General features: G+C 39.0%; 1 protein-coding gene across 1 annotated transcript in view; it reads right to left on the reverse strand.

The window, feature by feature from the left end:
- LOC109080767 (nuclear receptor corepressor 1-like) overlaps positions 1-22436 on the reverse strand; it is an 86229-nt gene that overhangs the window by 5824 nt on the left and 57969 nt on the right. Inside the window, 21 exon segments of the mRNA XM_042757369.1 lie at positions 867-985; positions 1239-1379; positions 3926-4167; positions 4249-4381; positions 4608-4734; positions 5872-6341; positions 7963-8104; positions 8224-8361; positions 10832-10981; positions 11696-11884; positions 12756-12986; positions 13118-13448; positions 13577-13803; positions 14417-14497; positions 14618-14737; positions 14999-15167; positions 15257-15342; positions 15783-15878; positions 16028-16148; positions 16299-16456; positions 21566-21730. Of these exon segments, the coding sequence (XP_042613303.1) occupies positions 867-985; positions 1239-1379; positions 3926-4167; positions 4249-4381; positions 4608-4734; positions 5872-6341; positions 7963-8104; positions 8224-8361; positions 10832-10981; positions 11696-11884; positions 12756-12986; positions 13118-13448; positions 13577-13803; positions 14417-14497; positions 14618-14737; positions 14999-15167; positions 15257-15342; positions 15783-15878; positions 16028-16148; positions 16299-16456; positions 21566-21730 (3636 nt within the window).

Consider the following 22436-nt stretch of genomic DNA (forward strand, 5'->3'; position numbering starts at 1 on the left):
GAATAGCCTTCCTGATAATGTTCGGGGCTCAGACACACTCTCTCTGTTTAAATCTATATTAAAAACACACCTCTTTGGCCAAGCATTCATATAATGCATCTCATAATTTTGGACTGCAGTTATATCTGATCAAATGTGCATTATTATTCTTTAGCTTGGGTTAAACTAATTAATTTTACTTGGCTGGAACAGCAGCTACGCTAATTATGTCTCTATTTGTTTCTCTGCTTTGCCACGGGATTTACATCCCGTGGTAACTAGGATTTACACAAGCTCCAGTCTGGATCCAGAACACCTGAGAAGAGATGATGCCAGCCCCTCAGAGGACCTCAGATGATGCTAACCCAGAGACAACATACAGAACTACCACATTTTGCTATAAGTTTGATTGCAAAATTGCTGTTAATAGTGTTAATCGTCTGTTTTGTTTACGTCCTTTTTATTGATTTTTCTGAACATTTCTGCCATATGCACATGAACTGACAGTCACCACTGATAAGCTACTACTAAATATTGTAGAAACTTAATTTTCTGTAAAGTTGCTCTGTAATGATTTGTATCGTAAAAAGCGCTATACAAATAAACTTGAATTGAATTGAATTGAATAGACATCCTTAATTTCTAATAACTCATTCTGCTCTCGGTTGTTATGTGGTTCTTTGTCTGGACACAGCACTGTTCACATACTGTGTGGTATCGGTTTTTGGTATCGGAGCATTTTAATGACTATGAGTAAGAGTACAGGAGCGCAGTATTGGGTGCATAGCATAAATAAAAGACATCAGTTTATCAGCGCAGTGAAGTAAATATCCTGAGCTTAAATGTCAGTAAGTCTCTGAGGAAATGGGCTTGCTATTGTCACTCACCGACTTCAGCTTTGCGGAAGATCTCCTGCTTTTTGGACATAACCATAGGAGATGTGCTCTCCAGTTTGGTAAAGAATGAGGGCAGGTAACTGCTGCTGCCTGGTGACCGCGAGTCAGTCCTGACACACAAAAGAAAGGTCTAAGGTCACACGATGCATATGGCAAAGGAAAAGACAATAAAACAGACAACATTCAGGTACACAGGCAGCTGCTTTTAATTTAAACTACTTTATTACAACCTTTTCATATAATTTAAATAGTGTTTTTTTCTTTATCATTCTAAACAAAAGCCTAAAAAATTGTAGGTAATTTAAAAAGGCATAAATAAAGGCTTATACATCAAAGCAGTAAAGAGAGACAATCAATTTCAACCTCTGTTCAGGGAGATCCTGCTCTCGTCTCTGACCCTGCAGCACACTGGCCTCCTGTTTATCCAACCCAGAATAACCCTGAGGAGGAGAGATGGGCTCATAGTTCTCTGGTCCTCGTCCTCGATCAGGAGACCTACCTGGCCTGAGAGAGACAGATGGATAAGAGGCTGCTGCTGGGACATTGTTTTTAGTGTGTTTCACAGATTAGTTTAAGATGCTGTAAGCTATGTTAGTCATTCTATAACTTCAGCCAAATGTAGCCAATCAACTCAATATTTTTAAAAACCTGCTCTGTAAAGATACTGTTGTACCGACAAGAATGTCGTATTTAGAGATGGGGCAAAAGGGCACAATGTTTTTGTTATAATTTTTTGAAGCGTAAAATGGCACTTCACTTCAATGATCCAATTTAATTAACTACTATGCTCTCAGCTTCCTACTTCACATAATAGACTTCCCTGTGAATGTGCAAAATCTAGATTTGAGATTGACTAAAAGAATCTAACTATGGTCAATTTTTTTTTTCTTTTTTTTGGCAGTTTACAGAGACATTTAAGGACACCCAATTTTAAGGTCCAAAACCTTTAAGGTCCTTGTGCACTCAATAGAGACTGTTGGTTGGATGTGCCCGTATACAAATATTCACATACACTATGATTCATAAGTCTGGAGTAAGGCAACTCTCTGCTCTACTGTATTTATTTGATTAAAAAGACAGTAAAACAATAAATAATAATATTAATAATACAAACATTGACTAAAAACATCAAATTATAACATTTAGCAATGTATAATATTAAGAAATATTATAATTTAATATTTTTGTGGAAACTGACATTTTTTAAGCATTTTTTGATGAATTAAAATAAAATTTATTTAAAAAATGTAAAAATTTATTAAAAAAATTAATTTATTTTAAAATGAATAAAAATAAATTTCCAAAGAACAGTATTTATTTGAAAAAAAATATTGTGTAACATTATAAATGTCATTACTGTCACTTTTAATCACTTTAAGTCCTTGCTGAACAGAAGTAAAAAAAAAAAAAAAACTAAAAAAAAAACCTTGCACTTCTTGAGATCAGGGGAGTGAGGTTTCCCTGTGCAACTCTTACCAGCTGGCATCCGTTACATATTCTTTAAAAGGTTTGTGCGCATTTTTGTCCAAATCACTCATTTGGTAGAAATGTTTGGTGTTGTACGTATACAGCCATAGCCAAAAACTTTGGCAGTGACATAAATTTTGTTTTTTGCAAACTTTGCTGCTTAAGCTGTTGTGGTGTTCATTCACATTGTTTCTAGATTATTGTGTAGAGTGATCAGATGCATTTTAAATAATTGCTGAAAGCTTAATTGGCCAAAAAATGAACAGCTAACATTAACTGACTAATCATATATGCGAATGAGTATTAGTCAGGTAAAATCACTATCATACTAATTAGACTGTAAGAGCAGACTGATTGCTATAAAAGGAGGGAAAAAGCACTTCCAGTCATTGTGTTCTTGTTAGCAATGGTTACCTCCAAAGAAACACGTGCAGCCATCATCGCTTTGCATCAAAATGGCCTCACATGCAAGGAAATGCTACAAAGAATACTGCACCTAAAAGAACTATTTACAGGATCAAGAACTTCAAGGAGAGAGGTTCAACTGCAGTGAAAGAGTCTTCAGGACGTCCCAGAGTGTCCAACAAGCTCCAGGACCGTCTCCTCCTGAGAAGTCAGCTACAGAATTGTGTCTCCAGCAGTGCAGAGCTTGCTCAGGATCTGAACGCACAGTGAGGCCAAGACTTTTGGACAACAGCCTGGTGTCAAGAAGGGCAGCAAAGAAGCCACTTCTCTCCAAGAAAAACGTCAAGGACAGACTGAAATTCTGCAGGAAGTACAAGGACTGGACAGCAGAAGACTGGTGTAAAGTTATTTTCTCTGATGAAGCTCCCTTCCGACTGTTTGGGACATCTGGAAAATCGATTGTTCGAAGAAGAAAATGTGAACGCTACCATGAGTCCTGTGACATGCCAACAGTGAAGCATCCTGAGATCATCTGTGTGTGGGGTTGCTTTTCAACCAAGAGAGTGAGCTCTGTCATAATTCTGCCCAAAAACACTGCCATGAATAAAGAATGGTATCAAAACGTCCTGCAAGAGCGACTTCTTCCAACAATCCATGAGCAATTTGGTGATGATCCATGCATTTTCTAGCATGATGGAGCACCATGTCACAAAGCAAGAATGATAAAGAAGTGGCTCGAAGATCGTTACACTGAAATTTTGGATCCATGGTCAGGCAACTCCCCAGATCCCAATCCCATAGAGAACCTGTGGTCAGTCCTCAAAAGGGCGAGTGGACAAGCAGAAGAACACAAATTGTGATCAACTCCGAGAACAAATAAGGCAATAATGGATCGCCATCAGTCAGGATTCGGCCCAGAAGCTAATATCCAGAATGCCAGAGCGAATTACAGAGGTTATGAACAACAAAGGCCAACACTGTAAATATTGACTCATATCTTTTTGCCAATAAAAGCCTTTAAAACTTATGATATTGCTCATCATTGCTTTTAGTATACCATAGAAATGTGGAAAAAATCTACAAATACTGAAGCAGCAAACTTTGCAAAACACAAAATTTATGTCAGTGCCAAAACTTTTGGCCATAACTGTACACTGTGTGTTTGTATTCTTATGTACCTTGCTCTTGGTTTATCGGAGGAGTTCTCGGGAGATACTCTGCTTGGTGGTCTCTGGTGGTGTGCAGTAGGAGCTGGGTTTTCTGGGCTATAGCGGTTAGGGGCTTTAACTCGACCTACAACACCTCCTACACCAGAGCTCTGGAATGTAGAGGAGAGTGAGGAGGAGGATGAAGAGGAAGGCAGTGAGCTGGATGACGGGGGAGGATCTTGGCTCTTGGCAAAGTCCTGTGTAATGATATGCTGCAAGACAGAGAGAGAGAAAGTGAGGGCAATGAAAGAGAAGTGACATGACAAAGCATCAAGAGTATGAGTGTGACTTACCGAAATGTGGTCGGCGAGGGTCATGATGCGGTGTGTTTTCGGGACGGGCCCATAACTGTCTGCTTGTGAGGAGGGCTGCTGAGGGGCAGAAGGTCCTGAATCTCCTGACTGCCTGAACCGGTTAATGTCAAACCTTAATCCTACACAACATAAGATCATATAAAAAAAAAAAAACACATCTGTCATGAAAATCATGACACAATGAAAAAATCATAATGGCTCTAATTAAGCGAAATGATTATTTTTGTTGGTGAAAAATAACCTGGATGTGTTCCAAAAATATTTAAGGAGATTAACCCCATCTTGACAGAACAGACATCTAAGATCTTGGCTGTGGCGCCAGGGATTTGAAGTCTCACCTGGGTGTGGCTGAGAGCTCTTTTTCTGATGGGAAAGGTCCTTCGTTCTTCTCTTCTCTTAGGGCTGGAGAGTTAGCAGGGCTGATCACCTCAATTCCACCCTGAGCATCATAACGACTTGATGACACTGAATGACACATAGACATGATGTTACAGGCTTGTAAGTAAATAAAGCTGGTTTGCTAGTAAGAGAGGGTGTGCCATCTACACCTTTAAGCACACTGTCTTAAACCTGCATCCAAATAAACACCTGCTTGTGTTCAATAGAAAAAACATGGTGAGCAGCAGTGTCGCTACTTTGGTACCACCATCAACTTTCATATGTAGCTTTTGATGCTTTTCTGTTTATTTGGAAGACAACATGCCATTTTTATAAATAAATCCATCTGTTAAAATCTACCACCAAGCGATGAGGTATAAAAATGAATAGATTACACAGAAGTTGGCATTGAAATAAAATTCTAGCAGTCTTTATAGTAAGTCACTTCTTTATAGTAAGAGCTACAGTCCTCTCCCTTTAATGGAATTACCCTGTCAAATCTCAGGTCAGAAGTTTGTCACTATTGTCAGTCTAAGTTCCAGCTGAGTCACAGGTTGTGCTATTGAGGTTTCCTAAGACTATTAGGTCTCATGTCTTCAATGGCACTAGCCATCCTATTAGGTGTCCTGTTAATGCCCTCTGTAAGCTAATCCTTAAGTATATGACTTGACTTTGTCTTTTAAGTATCTAATTTCTTGGATAATCCTTTTTTGAGCCTCTGAGCAGGATATAAAGATGCTTGTGGCACTGAGACCAACTTGCACAAATCCAGCATATTGTGAAACTGTGACTTCCTGTTTGCTTTGCTTTGCGGCATGTGCTCTAACCACTCTAAAGTTTGGAGTCAGTAAGATTTTACTTTCTGAAAAGAAAAGCAAAGATGCATTAATCAAAAGTGACTAAAGACATTTGTTACCAAAGGTTTCTGTATCAAATACATGATTTATATTCAAAGAATCCTGAAAAAAATGAAAATAAAATGACAATTTAAAATATATTAGAAAATAGTTATTTCAAATTGTAATAATATTTCATAATATTTCTATATTATTGATCAAATAAATGTAGCCTTAGTGATCACAAGTTGTTTCTTTTTAAAGAAGTCTCCAAACTTTAGAATGGTAGTGAACATATGAGACTCATAGTCATGAACTGTACAGACATCATTATTATTACTCAACATAAATTATAATAAATAAACATTGTCTATCTGATGGCACTCACTGCTGCTGGAGGAGTCAGAGCTTTGTGAGCCTCTCTCACGGGAGTCCTTATCTGGAGCAATCTGACGCGTGATGATGACATCAATAAAGTTTGCAGCAGTTATGGTGGTCTTCCCATGCGTGCGCAGCTCCTCCTCCATGCGTGACTTGGTGGGTGGGGCTTTCTCTTTGCTCCCTGTAGCTCCTCCACCCTCTGCATACATAGGATGGGAAGGTTTCCCACTAGGAAGTGACACGTCCCCATATGGAGATTGCACGGAACGGCGCTCCACCTCTTGTGACTCCTGTGCTGCACGCCGTGATGACATCACGTCATCATCCCGGGAGCTACAGTTATTATGCTTGCCCTCCTTGACTTTCGCAACATCCATCTGCGGGGCAGAGGCAGCAGCGTCCACAAGGGCGGCGAGGGCATCCGCTGCATTGCTGTATCGATTGGCTTGAGATGTAGCTGCTTGTGAGGGCATTTGCCTGGACAACCAAAACAATCAGAAGTTTAATAGTGCAAAACTAAATTTTAAAATCTATAAATTAAAAGGGATTGTTCACACAAAAATGAAAACTGTCATCAATTACTCGCATTCATGTTGTTCTAAGCACATGAGAATTTTATGTTAACACAAATGAAGATTTTTTAATGAAAAAAAGTTCTGTAACTCTATTGAAACTCCACCAAAATATTAATGCTTCAAAATGTTCATAAAGGGATTGCAAAAGAATTCCAAATTATTTGAATGGTTTAATCCAAGTGTTCTGAATAGATATGCTCACTTTATCAACCGATTAAATTTAGGTTTTTATTTACATGTAAACATTGATTACAGTTAGATTCAACACACATAGATACAGCTCAACAAACATGGCTTGATGTGTGAGAACCAGTGAGGTATTATACTTCATGCAAGGACAATGTATCTTTATTTGTGCTTCGAAGATGAACGTTTCTACGTTTTTTTTTTAGTTTGGAACGATTTGAAGGTGAGTGGAAGATGACATTTTATACATTTATGTGAGCCATTCCTTTAACAACCACAAAAAATAAATAAATAGATAATTAAATAAAAACATTAAAATAAAGATAAAAATATAGATGGTTTATACATTTATAATGCAGTGACATAATAAGTTAAAGGGATACTCCACCCCAAAATGATTTTTTTTTCATTAATCACTTACCCCCATGTCGTTCCAAACCTGTAAAAGCTTTGTTCGTCTTTGGAACATAATTTAAGATATTTTGGATGAAAAAAGGGAGGCTTATGACTGTCCCATAGACTGCCAAATAAATAACAGTGTCAAGGTCCAGGAAAGTATGAAAAGCATTGTCAGAATACTTCATCTGCCATCAGTGGTTCAACCGTAACGTTATGAAGTGACGAGAATACTTTTTGTACACGATGAAAATGACTTTATTCAACCATTTGTCTCCTCTGTGTCTCTCCACATAACCGTAGCACCATTTTGGAGAATATCCGCTGAACGCAGGCAGTTTACGCTCTTCTGTGTCAGCCGCACCACAAGGATGCACTGTTTTCTTTCAAATCAAAGCGTAAATACACGTAGAAAATGTATCCTTGTGGCGCGGCTGACACAGAAGAGCGTAAACTGCCTGCGTTCAGCGGATATTCTCCAAAACGGCACTACGGTGATGTGGATAGACACAGAGATGATTTGCTGAATAAAGTCGTTATTTTTGTTTTCTTCGTGTACAAAAAGTATTCTCGTCGCTTCATAACGTTACGGTTGAACCACTGATGGCAGATGGACTATTCTGACGATGCTTTTCATACTTTCCTGGATCTTGACACTGTTATTTATTTGGCAGTCTATGGGACAGTCTCAAGCATACCTTTTTTCGTCCAAAATATCTTAAATTCTGTTCTGAAGACAAACAGAGCTTTTACAGGTTTGGAACGACATGGGGGTAAGTGAATAATGACAAAATGTTTATTTTGGGGTGGAGTAACCCTTTAATATAATACAAATTAAGTTAATGTGAGCATTTAGTAATGCTAAAAAACTATTATTAATTATTATTACTAATAAAACTAATGAATTATTAGATTGATGTCATTAATAGTGCATTGCTCACATGAGTGGGGTAATGACGCTCTTGGAGTTGGTGCCCTGGAAGATGCTCGGCCGCTGTTGGAGGACACCCTCCTGTGATCTCACAGAGGGTGAAGTGGAACGCAGAAAACTACGGCTGCCTGGTCGGCCAGGTTGCTCAGAACCTGCAACATAAACAGAGACACATCCTAAGAATATTGGCAGAACACATCAGTTTGTTGTAGACTGAGCAGAATGGACCATTATTGTCGACATCATTTCCTTCTGTGTCAATTAGTCTTACCTCCACGCATATATTCTACCGCTGCACGTTCCCGTTCTCTCTGATCTCTTTCTCGCTCCCTTTCCCTCTCGCGTTCCTTCTCTCTCTGACTCTCCCTCTCCACAATAGCGGCAGTGGCACTATGATGGGCAGGATGTCCTGTGGGGAGTGAAGAACAGGGAACACACAAAAAACAAAAAGTGGGTTTACAACCAAAAGGGCCTTTAACACTTGCTGCACTTTGACAGGGCCAGCTGTGTTGCTGTTAGGAATAGCAGACAAATTCATGAGAACAGTGATGTGAAATTACTGCAGCGATATATAAATGTATATGAATAACATTGGCATTAATCCATTCACCAAGACCAGGGCTCAAAATATTTCATAATCCCCAGTAGCCCTCAGGCAGGCATTCTTTAGATTTTGGTAGAACAAAATGAATTTAACTATCCCGAATAAAGAAAAGACATCGACTGAACTTCACTGTGGACAAATCAGCATGACCAAAAACTTCAGTGATTGTATTTTTTCTTCAAATAACAAGTCCAGGGTGTAGGGGTGCAACGGATCACAAAACTCACAGCTCGGATCATTTTTCAGATGAACAAAAAAAAATTATTATTATTATTTTTTTTTTATTATTTAAATAACACTTTACTTCTTCAATACCACAGAAAAACTAGGAGCATATAGGGATGTAATGAATCATTTAACTCGATAAATGCGATTTTTCAATACAATTTTTTTTATTAACAAAATGAGATTTTAAATAGAATTTTTTAAATAAATCAAATAAAATCACATAAACTCTTCATATAAACGAATGCTTAGCCTGGGCTCTTTCCATTTAAAATTAGAGCTGACCACTGCATTTTAATCACAATCCAAACAAAGATGCTACATAGGCCTACACGTTACATAGATTGTATAATTTCTATATTTGAAGCAAAATCAGAATGGACTGACTTAAGCTTTGTGAAATTATTCTACATAAAACATCCGAATGAAACAAAAACAGTTTGAAGATTCAAACCATATGTAAAGACAGCACATGGTATGACACTAAAAGATCAGCATAGTTACTGGTGTTGTAGTACAACACAGACACAGGATCCATGAAACACAGTTCTAAAAGCATATTCACACAGAGTGCAAATATATCTAGGAATATCATCTTTTTGCAATTCATTTCACATCATAATTCCCCTCTCAGCTTGAATAGACATTTAGACAGTCAAGGTCTACTCACCTCCAGACCACCTGCACCCCCAAGACAAACTTTAAATATGACAATACTGAGCCAAGGCCAGTATTTGCCAATATGATGTTTGAGATGCACAGATAAGTGGGCAGTAAAGACAGGATCTCAGGGTAGGGCAACAGGAAGGGGAAGGGAAGTACTTGCAGCAAATGGGGGTTTAGGCACTTTAGCTCTTTAAATTCTGACTAATATCCTATATATACTTACATCTTAAGGTACAATTTCATGCAGACAGAGATTGATACCAGCAACTCTCTTTCTTTATAATTGTCAATAAGCCTAATCTAATCCCTCTAAATGATACTTTATGTCTGTCAGCACATACAGAATTCAGCAGAAAGCCTGCTAAGGCCATAAACTGATCTGAATGGATTGTGCATCTTCTTGCCTGATTCATTAAAAGAAATATTTGTTTGTAAATTTTACTAAACTAGAGCTGCATGTTTTGCTAATAGCCAGTAAAAAGAAAGAATATAAAGTTGAAGTCTTTAGAGTCACACTTGGATATGAAAAACGAGACTCAAGCAGGTTTGGCTCCAACACTTAATTAAGTGCCTCAGCCATGGGTCGGGTTGTAGTAGCCTCGGGTTCCAGGTAATTTTAAATAATGTCCTGAAGATTTCCGTATTAATATTAACATAAATTGCCTTGTCATTTGATGTATAACAAACTTTATGAGTAAGACACGCATGACAATTACATACGATTAATTGTGCAGCCCTATTTATGAGTGGTTTATTTACTTGGATTTGTGGAAAAACAATGCACTGTTGCCTAAATAAAGCAACAAAAATTTAAGTACAACTGTATATCTTTGTGTTTTTGCTCAAACAAAACATTTTGGGAAAATCCACACAAAACGAATGAATTTAATCTACAAAGTAGGAAGATGGGCCTACTTTTTAATCTACACATGCTGTGGAGTTGATAATTTGTTGTCTCTGATTATGGTATTTGGATGTTGCTGATTTCTGCATGAAAAATAAAAAATTATTAATGCACATCTGGTTCGGATAGGAAGGGATTCGGTTCGGGTTCAGATTTTAGGGCCAAAGAAGACCTCTAGTATACAGTAAATATGTGTTCTTTTTTTGTTTTATTACACTATCAATCACCACAATCAATTCAGACTAGCTAATAAATCAGGTGAAACGCAATTCCTTTTGCCATGATGCTGTAGATTTAGTAGCAGCGCATTGGCACCATAGCAGTGCAGAAAACAGCTGAAGTTAGATTTAGGTGGAAGAAAGCACCTCGAGCAAAACTAATCTCAGAGCAGCAGCGCAGGGCGAGTTTCTAAAGCACCACCACCAGGACTGGAAGGGGAAGTTCAGGTGTTGGATAGGAGAGGAGGGGTGGGATCCTCACCTGGAGATATGGAGGCAGGGTTGAATGCCCTAGCAGGGAAAGGGGTCTGAGGTCCAGGGATGTAGGTGATGCGATCCAGGGAGGGGGAAACTGTCCCCCCAGGGTGAGGTAACAGGATGGTAGGTGGCATCTGGGCTAGATCAATTATTCCTTACAGACAGAAGCAAAGGGCCAGTGGGTGAGCATCCACAACCAATCAGCTTCAACTTTAAAGAGCCAACACCCTCTACTGATCTTCTAGAAACATCTAACAGACTAGAGTGAGACTTTAAAAATTTTAAGTAGCTCATTAACAGCATCTTATCAAAAATAATTCAATTACAAAAAATAAGCTATCAGGGCTGAAAGCTGGTTTTCACTAAGCAATGTTATTTCTTTAAGCAAAGCAAAATTAGAGCTAGAAATATGGAGCAATGTAGACTGGAGATGTAGACAGCAGGACCTGCTAAAGGTCTGAGGTCAAACTCCTTCAGATTGAAACTGCAGGTTTACTATAAAACTTTCCATGATTTTTTATTTTTTTGCAAAATGTCTCATCAGACCCAGGTCAACTTTTAACAGGTAACCTTGTTTCTATAGATATTACAATAGGGTGCAGAGTGAACAAACATTACCAAAAAAACTAAAAATGTGAGCCTCTTGACAGATAGGTATAGTGGATGTGGATTTAACAATTGTTTTGAACTTATTAAATTTCATAATTTTTGCTTGAGGGTCATTTGCTTCTGATGGTCTGGAAAAGGTTGCCACTAGTTCACACAAACACCATATCTACAGACTACATTCGTCACGAACAAACACACACACACACACACACACACACACACACACACACACACACACTCAGACAACCACGCCCCTTACCTCTAGCTGGTGGGTATGGGATGGCAATTGACTGTTCACGTGGTGACAGTCCCCTTGTGACATCAGGGCGCATCTGCTGTGAGGTGATGTAATCATTCAGAATGGTTTGCCGAGTGTTTTCCATGGTGTACAGCTGGTAAGTGTTGGGGTAACCGGTCGGCGATGGTTGCCGTGGGAACATGTACGCTGCTGAGATATACAAAGGACAAGGAAGAGAGGTTAAAAGACAGCTGTTCTAGCCTTGATGTCAATGGTGTGGATTTGCCACAGTAGTGGAGAGTTGAGCAGGATATGCTATTATCTAATGCATGAGAGCAGGCTGAAAAACCAAAACACGATGTTTACCAATGAGATAGGAGTAGAGCTTTTATGAGAGAATCATTACTCAGAATATCAGTAAATTGTGTGTGTGATGTGTCACACAAGAACTGTTTTCCTGCTTGACAGTTTGTAGGAAGCATGGTTTCAGAACAGAACATAATTTACAAATTTTCCATTCCTCGGCAAAGCGTAGCCACTACCCATGTGCTCTGAGCCTGATTGAGTAATGTTACAAGAGGTCAGGTTTACAAAACTGTTTTTTCTTTTCTAATATAGTAAAAGACAAAGCTCTGTACAGAGATTTTCTTAAAAATAACCAATAATCCACTTCAAATAATATTTAATAATCCACTTCAATTAAATGACATAAGTCAAAATAAATGATCTGTTGGTAATTTTGTTGCATTGCAACTAAGAGTTTTATCTTTCTTAACAAAAAAAAAAAGTTCTTAAAGTGTTGTTTAAGACACTTGTCTTAAATTCCAAAATGTAAGATGTTCAATGAATTTATTGGGTTGTTTCAATATCAAGTATTACAGTATTATAATATATATTACTACTGCAATTTTTATGAAATCTAAAATAACATTTATAATCACACATGTGAGTTTATTCTAAAGAAAGTTTTTTTTTTTTTTTTTTTTAATAACTACATTATTACGAACCTAAGTAATCCTAAGAACTTAATTTGTTCTTAAGAAGTCTGGCCCCACAAAGATTCCATAATGCCTTTAATTACCTGGGTCCAGGACTCTGTGGTGATAAGCGAGGTTGGGGTCCAGGTGTGGTGGTAGGTGAGTCCGGTACACCTCTCCAGGTACTACAGGTCTATGGTGGGGGTCAAACGGGCTGTGAGAACCAAGAGGTTCACCCCCGGACACAGGCGACTTGGCGGAAACACTGTCCCTCTGGGTTGGAGTCAGTGTGTTCTTCCTCTCATGAGAAGCTGGTTTACCTGTTGCTATACTTCCTATTTGAGAAAAAAAGTCAGTACAATGACCTGTACAATTGACTGCTAGATGTAAGCTAAGGATCAGTGCTTAATTGTTATAACTATCTGGGGGTAATTAAGTGAGAAAACGAGAGATGCCACATTCATACCGTCTTGCCCTCGTAGCAGAGGTGATCCTCTGGATATGGAGGTGCCGGTGTATGTAGGGGTTCTGCGTGCATTGCTGTCCTCATGCATGCCTGGACTGAGCTGAGATTTTCCCGCTTCTGTGTGTGTGGAGCGCAGGACAGAGGTGGAGTTTACTACAGAGGTGTGCCGGACACGTTCGGATGCCTTCGCATCCTCATACTTGGCCCTCTCTCGCTCAGCTGCCTCAATGGCAGAGTGTGAGATCTTCACTGGGCTTGTGATCAGAGATTTAACATTGTGCTTGATGGCTGACGGGTTCACAGTACTGCTCTCATACTTTAGAGGAATACCCTGCAGAGATGCACATTGAGAATATTAAGAGATAAGGCATCTTCCACTTGACTGATCTGAATCTGATTTGAATGTTCTTCATTAATACATTTCAGTGTGGGAAACAGTAACAACCTCAAATCATGTACCTGAGTAATGGATCCTTCCAGAACAGGAGTTTTACGACTATCTTGAGTCTCCTTACGGGGAATCTCGTGAATTGAGCGGCCCATCTCCTTTATGGTGTTCACCCCCTCATATGGTTTACCTTTCGTGATGCCTCCCTCAAAAGAGCGTATGGGTGGACTTTCCCTCTTGATCTGTTTACCATATTTGGAGGCCTCATCATAGACTTCAGCAGAGGCTCTTGGTGTGCCTGGAACATGGGAAAGAAGATTAAGCATGATGTAGAAATTCATGCACATTTTGTGAAAAATTAGTAAAGCAAACACGCAAGTAGGACCAGTATTATTATTTGAAATGATTTAAAATTCTTTATATTTATATATATATATACATACATACATACATACATACATACATATATATATATATATATATATATATATATATATATATATATACACATATATATATATATATATATATATATATATATATATATATACATATATATATATATATATATATATATATATATATACACACACTAATACATTTGCTGACATAACAATAAGATGACACATGAACAATACTGTATAAGCGTTGTTTGTTTACATTTTGCGCCTCGCGTAATGAAAACAATGTTTGGGATAGCATGATCAAAACTTAGTGATGTAGATAGTTCGATGTTGGATATTCATCCAAATTATGGTGAAAACAAAAATGTAATTTAATTAAAGTAGAAATCAGTTTACTAAATAATGTAAACTTGACTGACTGCTTCACTTCCACTTTAACTGTTTTTGTAAAACATTACATATTTTCAGAATGGAAGCAAGGAAGTGTGTTGGAAGCATCCCCATTACCTTGCATGATGGATCCTGTGAGTATGGAGCGATCCTTAGACTCATGAGGACTTTCTCTTGGTAATGCTCTGCTGATTAAACCTGACAAAAAAAAAAAAACAAGGAAAATGTCTTTAAAAAGATTCATTTTGAACATAATTGCTGCTTCAGATCTTTTGTGGTTTATCCTTCTCAGATAAAAAACACAAAAACATGACTAACCTTCATAAGGTGCTGTCTCACGTGTTGGGTGTCCACGGGACCCCTCCATGATGTCATATGTGCGCTTGAGATCGTGCCCCATTCGTGGGCTTCTAGTGCCCTCTCTAGGGTTCTTAATGGCTGTAGGAACATAAAGTGAGATTTATTATTGTAATAAAATAAGTTTCCATAAAAACAGAAAAAGCTCTTGTTGCACTGCTAATAATGACGACATTTAGCCCATAAAAATTAAGCACTTCACTATCTGACTCCACTTGTGCTGTAGCATTACAAGAGCCGGGAAATATAGAAAAAAATTATCACTCTATACCTATAATATCACTATTCAATATCACCGAGTGGTCACAAGCACACCAGACAGGAAGCAGTTCTGGCTCTCACCATCAAAAGAGAGAATGTGTCCGCTTTTGCCTTCATAGATAACATGAGCTTTAGAATGAGCTTCAGCTCGGTTCTTCTCTGGGCAGCTCAGGTCCTCTGTGGCCAGTTTAGCAATAGTGCCTTTCAACAGATCCGCTGCTACATTGGACTGAGCCAGTGCAGGAGTGCCCTAGAAAGAGAAAGAGCGAGAGTGAGAAATACTACACAAGTATAAATGAAAATACTCAAATACTACACAAAGGCCTAGGATGAAGATACCTGTGTAATGGAGCCTCCTCTGAAAGTCAAGCCCTCAGGGCCTTTTCCAGGTGGCCCTCTCATATCCGGAATCTGTATGGGTCCTACTAGCAGCAAAGGGCAAAGGAGAGGAAAAAAAATATTGTTTGATTTGTGATTCAATAGTAAGACCCTTGGTTCTTTATCCTGGTCCTGGGGACTCCCCGCTCTTCACATTTTGCATGTCTTCCTTATTTAACACACCTGAATCAGATCATCAGCTCATTATGAGAGAGATCTGTGAACTGATCCATGAACTCTATGGCTGTATTTACACTTGGCATTAACATGCGACCTGTATCCGGATGTTGTCCATATACACAAGTAAAGACAAGTGTAAACGCACTTCTGATCGGAATGTTACCGTTAATGTCAAGTGTAAACGCAGCCTAAGTGTCAGATAATGGAGCCATACAAAATGTGCAGGGGGGGGGGAGTCTGACTGTTTACTTTTGTGGATTCATTCTTGATTTTTAGACATTGTATTGTATATTTTAAGTCGTCTCACCTCTGACCACTCCCTCATACTGAGCTCTGGATAAAAGACCCTCCGCCTGAGTGCTCTGTCCACGTGGAGAACACTCCTCCTGCTTAATATATGACACTAAACACACACCAAACACAATCAGGTGTTTAGATTATACATTCATCTTCTAAAATTCATAACGAAACTAAGCCACAAAAGTCATGGCTAAGTGCAGTTAAGATGTTAGGATAAAGATGTATTCATACTCTCAAATCTCTCCTGCTCACCAGGTTTGGCAGGGTCCTGCTGTCTTGGCAAGCCAAGTGAGATGGACCCTCCTGTGGTCTTTACTACCTCCGGTACGTACACAGCGTGCGTCTGAGAAGGAAGGTATGTTCCTGGTGTTCCCTGCAGGGAACAGGAGAGAAGACACGAATCAGAGTGGAATACCAGGAAAGCCCCTGATCCCCTGCCTTGATCCCATTACATGTAGGAAGTATTTAATCTTAGCAGAAGCACCACAAGTCTAAAATACCAAATAAACAGCATTTATCTTACCTGTGAAATGGAGCCCCCCTGAATGAAGGAGGGCTTGTCGGTGGGTTTGGAGTGAATGAGGGGCGGAGGAGACGGAATGTTGGACGGCCTGTGACGGGGAAAAGCCATGCGAACATCGGAAAGAGTCTGAACTGCCTGGTTAGGTGCCGGCTGAAGAACTGTGGGAATAAAAGGATAAGAGGAACAAGGGATGAAAAGAGGTGGGTAAATAGGATCACTCTTTATCCTTGCAGTTGACAAAAGTTCTTCAGTCTAAAGCTTAATGTATACTTTGGTTTTTACATGTATGCTAGGGAATTTTAGATTTTATTTATTACAGTTCTGTTGGGGCAGGGCTGGATTTACGCATAGGCATTCTAGCCACGTGCCTATGATCGCTCGTCCAGGGGGGCCCAAGCACAATGAAAAGATATATAATATTTTTGTTATACTATGGGCTAAGTAAAAGAACCAAAACACCAGAAGACATTAAGCAAATAAATATAACAAACAATTGGGTAAAAAAAAAAAGACATTCCGTTTTCCATCTTTTTTATGTATGGAAATCATGTTTTCTTTCTCCCATTCTCTCTCACAGACGCACACACATTACAGACACACACTCACGTGGAGACGCGAACAGAAACTTGTCATCAGGCCTCCCCCTGAATTTATCAGTAAAATAGTTTTGCGGATGAAAAGCTACAAGACAATTCTCAGTAGCGAGGTTCTGGAAGCAGTTCAACTTAAAAATTAGCTATGCTTACTATTTACACGTGCTTAGTCTCTCTCTCTGATAACTTCATTAGCCTGACTATCAATGGCCCAAACCTCTGTTATTAGCTATAAAATGACGTTTTGGAATTTGCAACAGAAGGTTCATCTTGAAATAAATCATCTGAACAATATCTTGAGGTGTGGTTGTGACACCAGGGAGGCTGTTAAAATTATTAAAGAAATAATGCACTCCCTAAGTGGTAATGTGGCCATGACGTTGGAGCCTATTAACGGAATGGTCTTTCTCCATTCTCAAACAAATTAAGACTTAAGATTTTTAATGACTGAATGCGAGTGCTTTTTGAGATGTTTGCTGGGGTGGTAATATTACACAGGCCTATTAATAAGGTGGGGGGAGGGGGTTGCCTATGTCATGATAAGAGGTAAATCTGGCCCTGATTAGGGGAACCTATTAAGTCTTTAATTTTTAATGCAGATGTGGCCTTCACAAGCTGCCACATTTACTGTATATATATTTATTTTATAATAATAAATAGTTCTGTTCCTGACTTCTGATTGGTCAATATATTGAGTGCGTTTACATGCACCCTATTGCGATTATAATGAGATTTTGGCAATATTGTGATTAAACTTTACCTCATGTAAATGCAATACTTCAATTTAATGCGATTTAACTCATAATCGCAGCAAGCATAATCGTATAAACATAGGTGGCGTACGCCAATTTTAATTGAAATATACAGCCATGTAAACACCTTAATTGTTAACAGTATTGCCGCTCTGACCAAAGTGCGCATGTGCTTGTGACGCGCACTTGCAGTAATACGATGATTAGAAACGATGGCGGGAAGAAAGCATCGCATTTCTGGGGAAGACACAACTCGCTGCCACCAGTCTGTTCCTTACCCTCATCCAGAAACGGTGAGTAGAACGCGACGGCAGTGTAGGCAAATGAATTGCAATCACATTACTATGGCACCAAAAAGCATGGAATACAACCATTCAGACGTGCTTTGCATTAGACGTAAATAAATTAAATAAGCGGCCAGTAACACACCTGCTCTTTCTGAGTCCATCATTTGTGCTGTGCCACGGGGTATATGATGGCAGTAAAAAAATAACCACAATTCTTAGCAAATTATAAGAATAATGAAAATTGCATGTAAACGGGAGTGAGCTCTTGACATGTAAACATCATAATGCGATTAAGTCCTTACTCTGATTATTGGAAATAATCACATTATTCGTGCACATGTAAATGTAGTCATTGTTAAAAAGCATGCAAAAATCCTCAACACCATAACAGCTATGACATCAGACTCTGACTCCACTGCAGATCTCTCAAATGGTATTGTTATTTTTCTTGCATAGCTAAATTCTGTTATGTCAGTGGCTGTTACTGGAAGATACAACTTGATGAATTTTCTTAACAGAATAAAAAAAAAAACACTAAGGAGGATACAAACGGTCACTCGAGGCCGTGCTATATTTTGAACTGCACTGAGCATTGTGCCTAACAACGACCTTTAGTCGTGACTATACACAATACAGAACGACCTCTCAGATTCACTGCACAAAACTTCTGACCTACAACACACAACCTACCAAACCTCTGCAGGACCTGCAAATGACTTTCACAAAACTGCCCAGCTTATAAAACCTAGTGCAAAAAAAAAAAAAAAATCCAACAACCTTTTTAAAAATCTGACACAAGTTCAAAATAAAAAACATTTAAAAGAAAGCTGACCCAAATGCAGAGAGCCTCAAATGAAACCCTGGGAATAAAGACTGACGAAGACACACAGACCTGAGTCTAATCTGAATCTCTTAGCATGGGAGGAATGAAGCCTTCCTTCGCCGCTTCTCACAGTGACTCACAGCCCTACTAAAAGCACTTCTTCTCTTTTCACACAGCCCAGCCTCTCACTCAACTCTTCTGAAATATTGAGTCATGAACCCTCCTGTCTCCTGCGGCGTAAAAGGCATGAGTCTAGAGATGAGATCAGGTGGTCTCTGCAGTTCTTTAGTGCAGGGTGTGATGTTCTCACAAACATAACCGCTTATCTGTTGTAATCATGTGATTCAGGACGATTCTTATGAACAAATAAAAACAAGGTCTAACGGTACAGAAGTCAGTAGAGTTAAATTGTTCAAGCATGGTTCAACCTCTCGTTCAGAGATACTATTATAATGCCTGTATAAAGGTTGGCCACATGATTTACTGGGGAATCCAGTGAAGAAGTGAAAGATTACAAACATAATAGGGATGGGCAATTTATTAAATAAATTAATTAAATGACGTTTAACAAGAAAGATATTATTTTTTAATAGTCAAGCCTTTGTCACCATTTCTGAACAAGTTTATTATTAGGCATTAAACACAACAATGTTCTACACACAACATTAAGTTATATCTCAAGGTTTTCTTTTAGGCAGATCACGTGGTCTCACGAATCCTGTTGCTTCGCTTCAGAAATGGTCCTGGTGTGAGTTCTCACTGCGTGGAGGACGGAACAATACCTTGCCAGAGCCGTAACGTGCCGCAGATGCGTGCAGTGTAAATAAGGGGTTGCACCATGTCTACACCGGATGCGCTAGTTTGTTCTGAACCTCCAAGTAAGGTAGTTACTTGTCAGTGCCAACTGCATCATCAGTGATGGTCATGTTATTGACGTAGCATGCATGTAGGACACAGAGAGAAAGTTTGTTGACCAGGTCAATAATGCAAAAATCAATCATTCCACTCAATCTGGGTCCTCACAGGAGAGGTCACCAAAGACCAAAGTCTCATGACAAAGTTTATTATGAAACCTGATCATTACAAAACAAACAAACCTGCAGGAGCGACATTATTTTCTCTATCCCTGACAGAAACATCCATTGTGTAAGCGCTTGTCTCCATGAGAACAGTTTCCAGGTTGAAAAGGTAGGGATGATAAGGGAATTAGGGATGCGCTGATCCAATACTCAATATCGGTATCAGCTCTGATGTGGCCATTTACTGCCGAATAAGGTATTGGTCACAATAAAACCGATCCAAATCCGATATTGTGCGTATACTAATCTGTGTTATTGTTAAGTCCCAAGAAACGTACAAAATTTTTTTTCGTCCACTATATTCCAAGAGTTCTGAAACCGTTCCATAATTTAATGTGAGGTTCAGATGGATATTTAAGTCGTTAAATGCAAGTTTGCGTAAACCCTTCTCTCTGCTGCGGCTGTCTTGTCATCATCCATTCAGCATTCAAACTGCGTCTCGCATTCGGTTACAAAAAATCAAGACAATAAAATTCTCTCCAAGATTCTCTCCAACACTGGAGTAGAGAGTATTGAAATTTAAAACTGTTAAAAGAAAAGGCTATACAGTAATCACTGTGTGCTGTGACTCTGTTGCTTCAAGCGCATCATTCTGCACAAGGGATGCGCATAAGTGCTTTGTGCCGCTCTGTCTTGGATCCTTTCATATTATAATACTTTTGTGCAATGAAAGATTATTAATAGCCTTTCTTGTTCTGTCCTATCTATCACAAATCTCTTTTAATTTTATAGTATATATTAGTGCTGGGCAACAATTACAATTTTTAATCATGATTTATCACATGATTTCGCGACATGACACGACACGACACGACAAATCATACAAGCCGCCATTAGCTGCGATCCTATACAACAGATGCGACAGTTGTCGCGCCGCACCGCAACAGCTAAAGTGCGTCTACAATGACTGGACGCATCCTGCGACAAAGCAACCGTTGCAAACTATTCAAATTTTGTGTCAGTACATCATAGATAGAACGAGGCAGCAGTTTACTGTCGGAGATTTGTCGCGCCATGCTGCATTCAGTGTAGACAGCATCCCTGATTATAATGGGTTCTTTAGTATTTTGTTGCGTTGTGCCATGCCGCTTGCGACTGGTGTAGACATGGTGTTAGGCCCAACAATGCAAAGAGCAATGTGTAAAATTTCACCAGATTTAGTCCTACACTTAAAATACATTTTTATTTTCCCCCCACTAAATAATATTTTTTCACTAAATTGTTTAGATTTTATAAATTGTATAGATTTTATAAAAATATTGTGCACTCATGTTTTTTCTAGAATAACTTTTGCTGCTGAATTATCCACTAACCTTGTTTATAATAGTATTTGTCATTGATTATGAATATTAAGTTGTCTATATTTAGTAGATTGTGTTTAACACAAAAGAGTGATGATCCAAAGTGACTTCCAACAATACAAGCAATTTTTTTTTATCAAATAAATGCACCTTTTGTGAGCATAAAAGACAAAACAATCTTGCCGACTGAGATCAACGCTGTTGGAAGATGTTTTCATTAGTAGACCTTTAGTGGTGTTTTTTTTAGTGTCTTTGATTTGAATCGCTCATGTTGCTTACATCAGTGAGGGTCAGACTATAGTTCTTACACTCCATTTTACTCTCAATCAGTGGCTGTTACTGAGTGTTCATTTTGGTGATCAAACCTGCCTGATAAAAGCAAGCAGCAGGTTTCTAAACAACACCTGGATACAGGGTGTACAGACTGCTTACCTGGAGGTACACTGTAGCGGGTGGCGTTACTGGCGTCGGGCTGGGGTGAGGCTTTGCTAGGCTCCCGAGGAGAGAGTCTGTACGGAGAGCCTGGTCTGCCCACTCCACCATGAGATTCCTGCTCCATCAGCTTTAGGTCATATGGCATGTAAGCGAATGGCTTACCTAAGGACAGGACAGAGAAGAAAGTCTATCAGATACTCAGACACTTAAGCAGACAGACAAAGACAAAACAGAATGTCAAGCGCACTTTCTAGAAAAGTCCTCACTATAAGCGATCAAGAAAACATTATTCAAACCATACAGACTCATCATGCATTAATCACAGGAATAGATATAGAAAGATTAATTCAGTGCTATCACTGTAAATGCACTGGCAAGAGAAATGTCAAGGCAGGTTTTTAGAGGTACAGTCAGCCGGTCTGTAAGGACGAAGTCAAGCAAAACTTGGTGTTTCTAATGGATATCACTACCAGAGAGTGACCTAATGTTCCTTTTGGTTGGCTGCTTTCTGTCTGGCTCTATCAAAAACAGCACTGTGCTTCTTAGCTGAGAAGAGCAAAGTCCACCGTCTCTCTCCTGCGCACTTGACACCCTTCAAAAATCTGTTTTGGAGACCCAGTATAAAACAGAGGAGGAGGAAAAACAGAAAAGTGTCTGTCTTTGCTGTTACTGTCTTTGCTCAAACTTCTTGGCATGTAAAAACCCAGTGAGAGTGCACAGGAGGATAGAACAGAGGTACTACAGGCATATCACAATCTATCCCCCGGTTTCACAGACAAGGCTTAAGCCTAGTCCTAGACTAAAATGTAAGTCTGAGCTGTTTCAACTGAAAGAAACTTGCACTGACTGATCTTAAAATAAATCAGTG

The sequence above is a fragment of the Cyprinus carpio genome, chromosome A5, assembly GCF_018340385.1.
Source record: "Cyprinus carpio isolate SPL01 chromosome A5, ASM1834038v1, whole genome shotgun sequence".
In the NCBI taxonomy this organism is placed as follows: domain Eukaryota; kingdom Metazoa; phylum Chordata; class Actinopteri; order Cypriniformes; family Cyprinidae; genus Cyprinus; species Cyprinus carpio.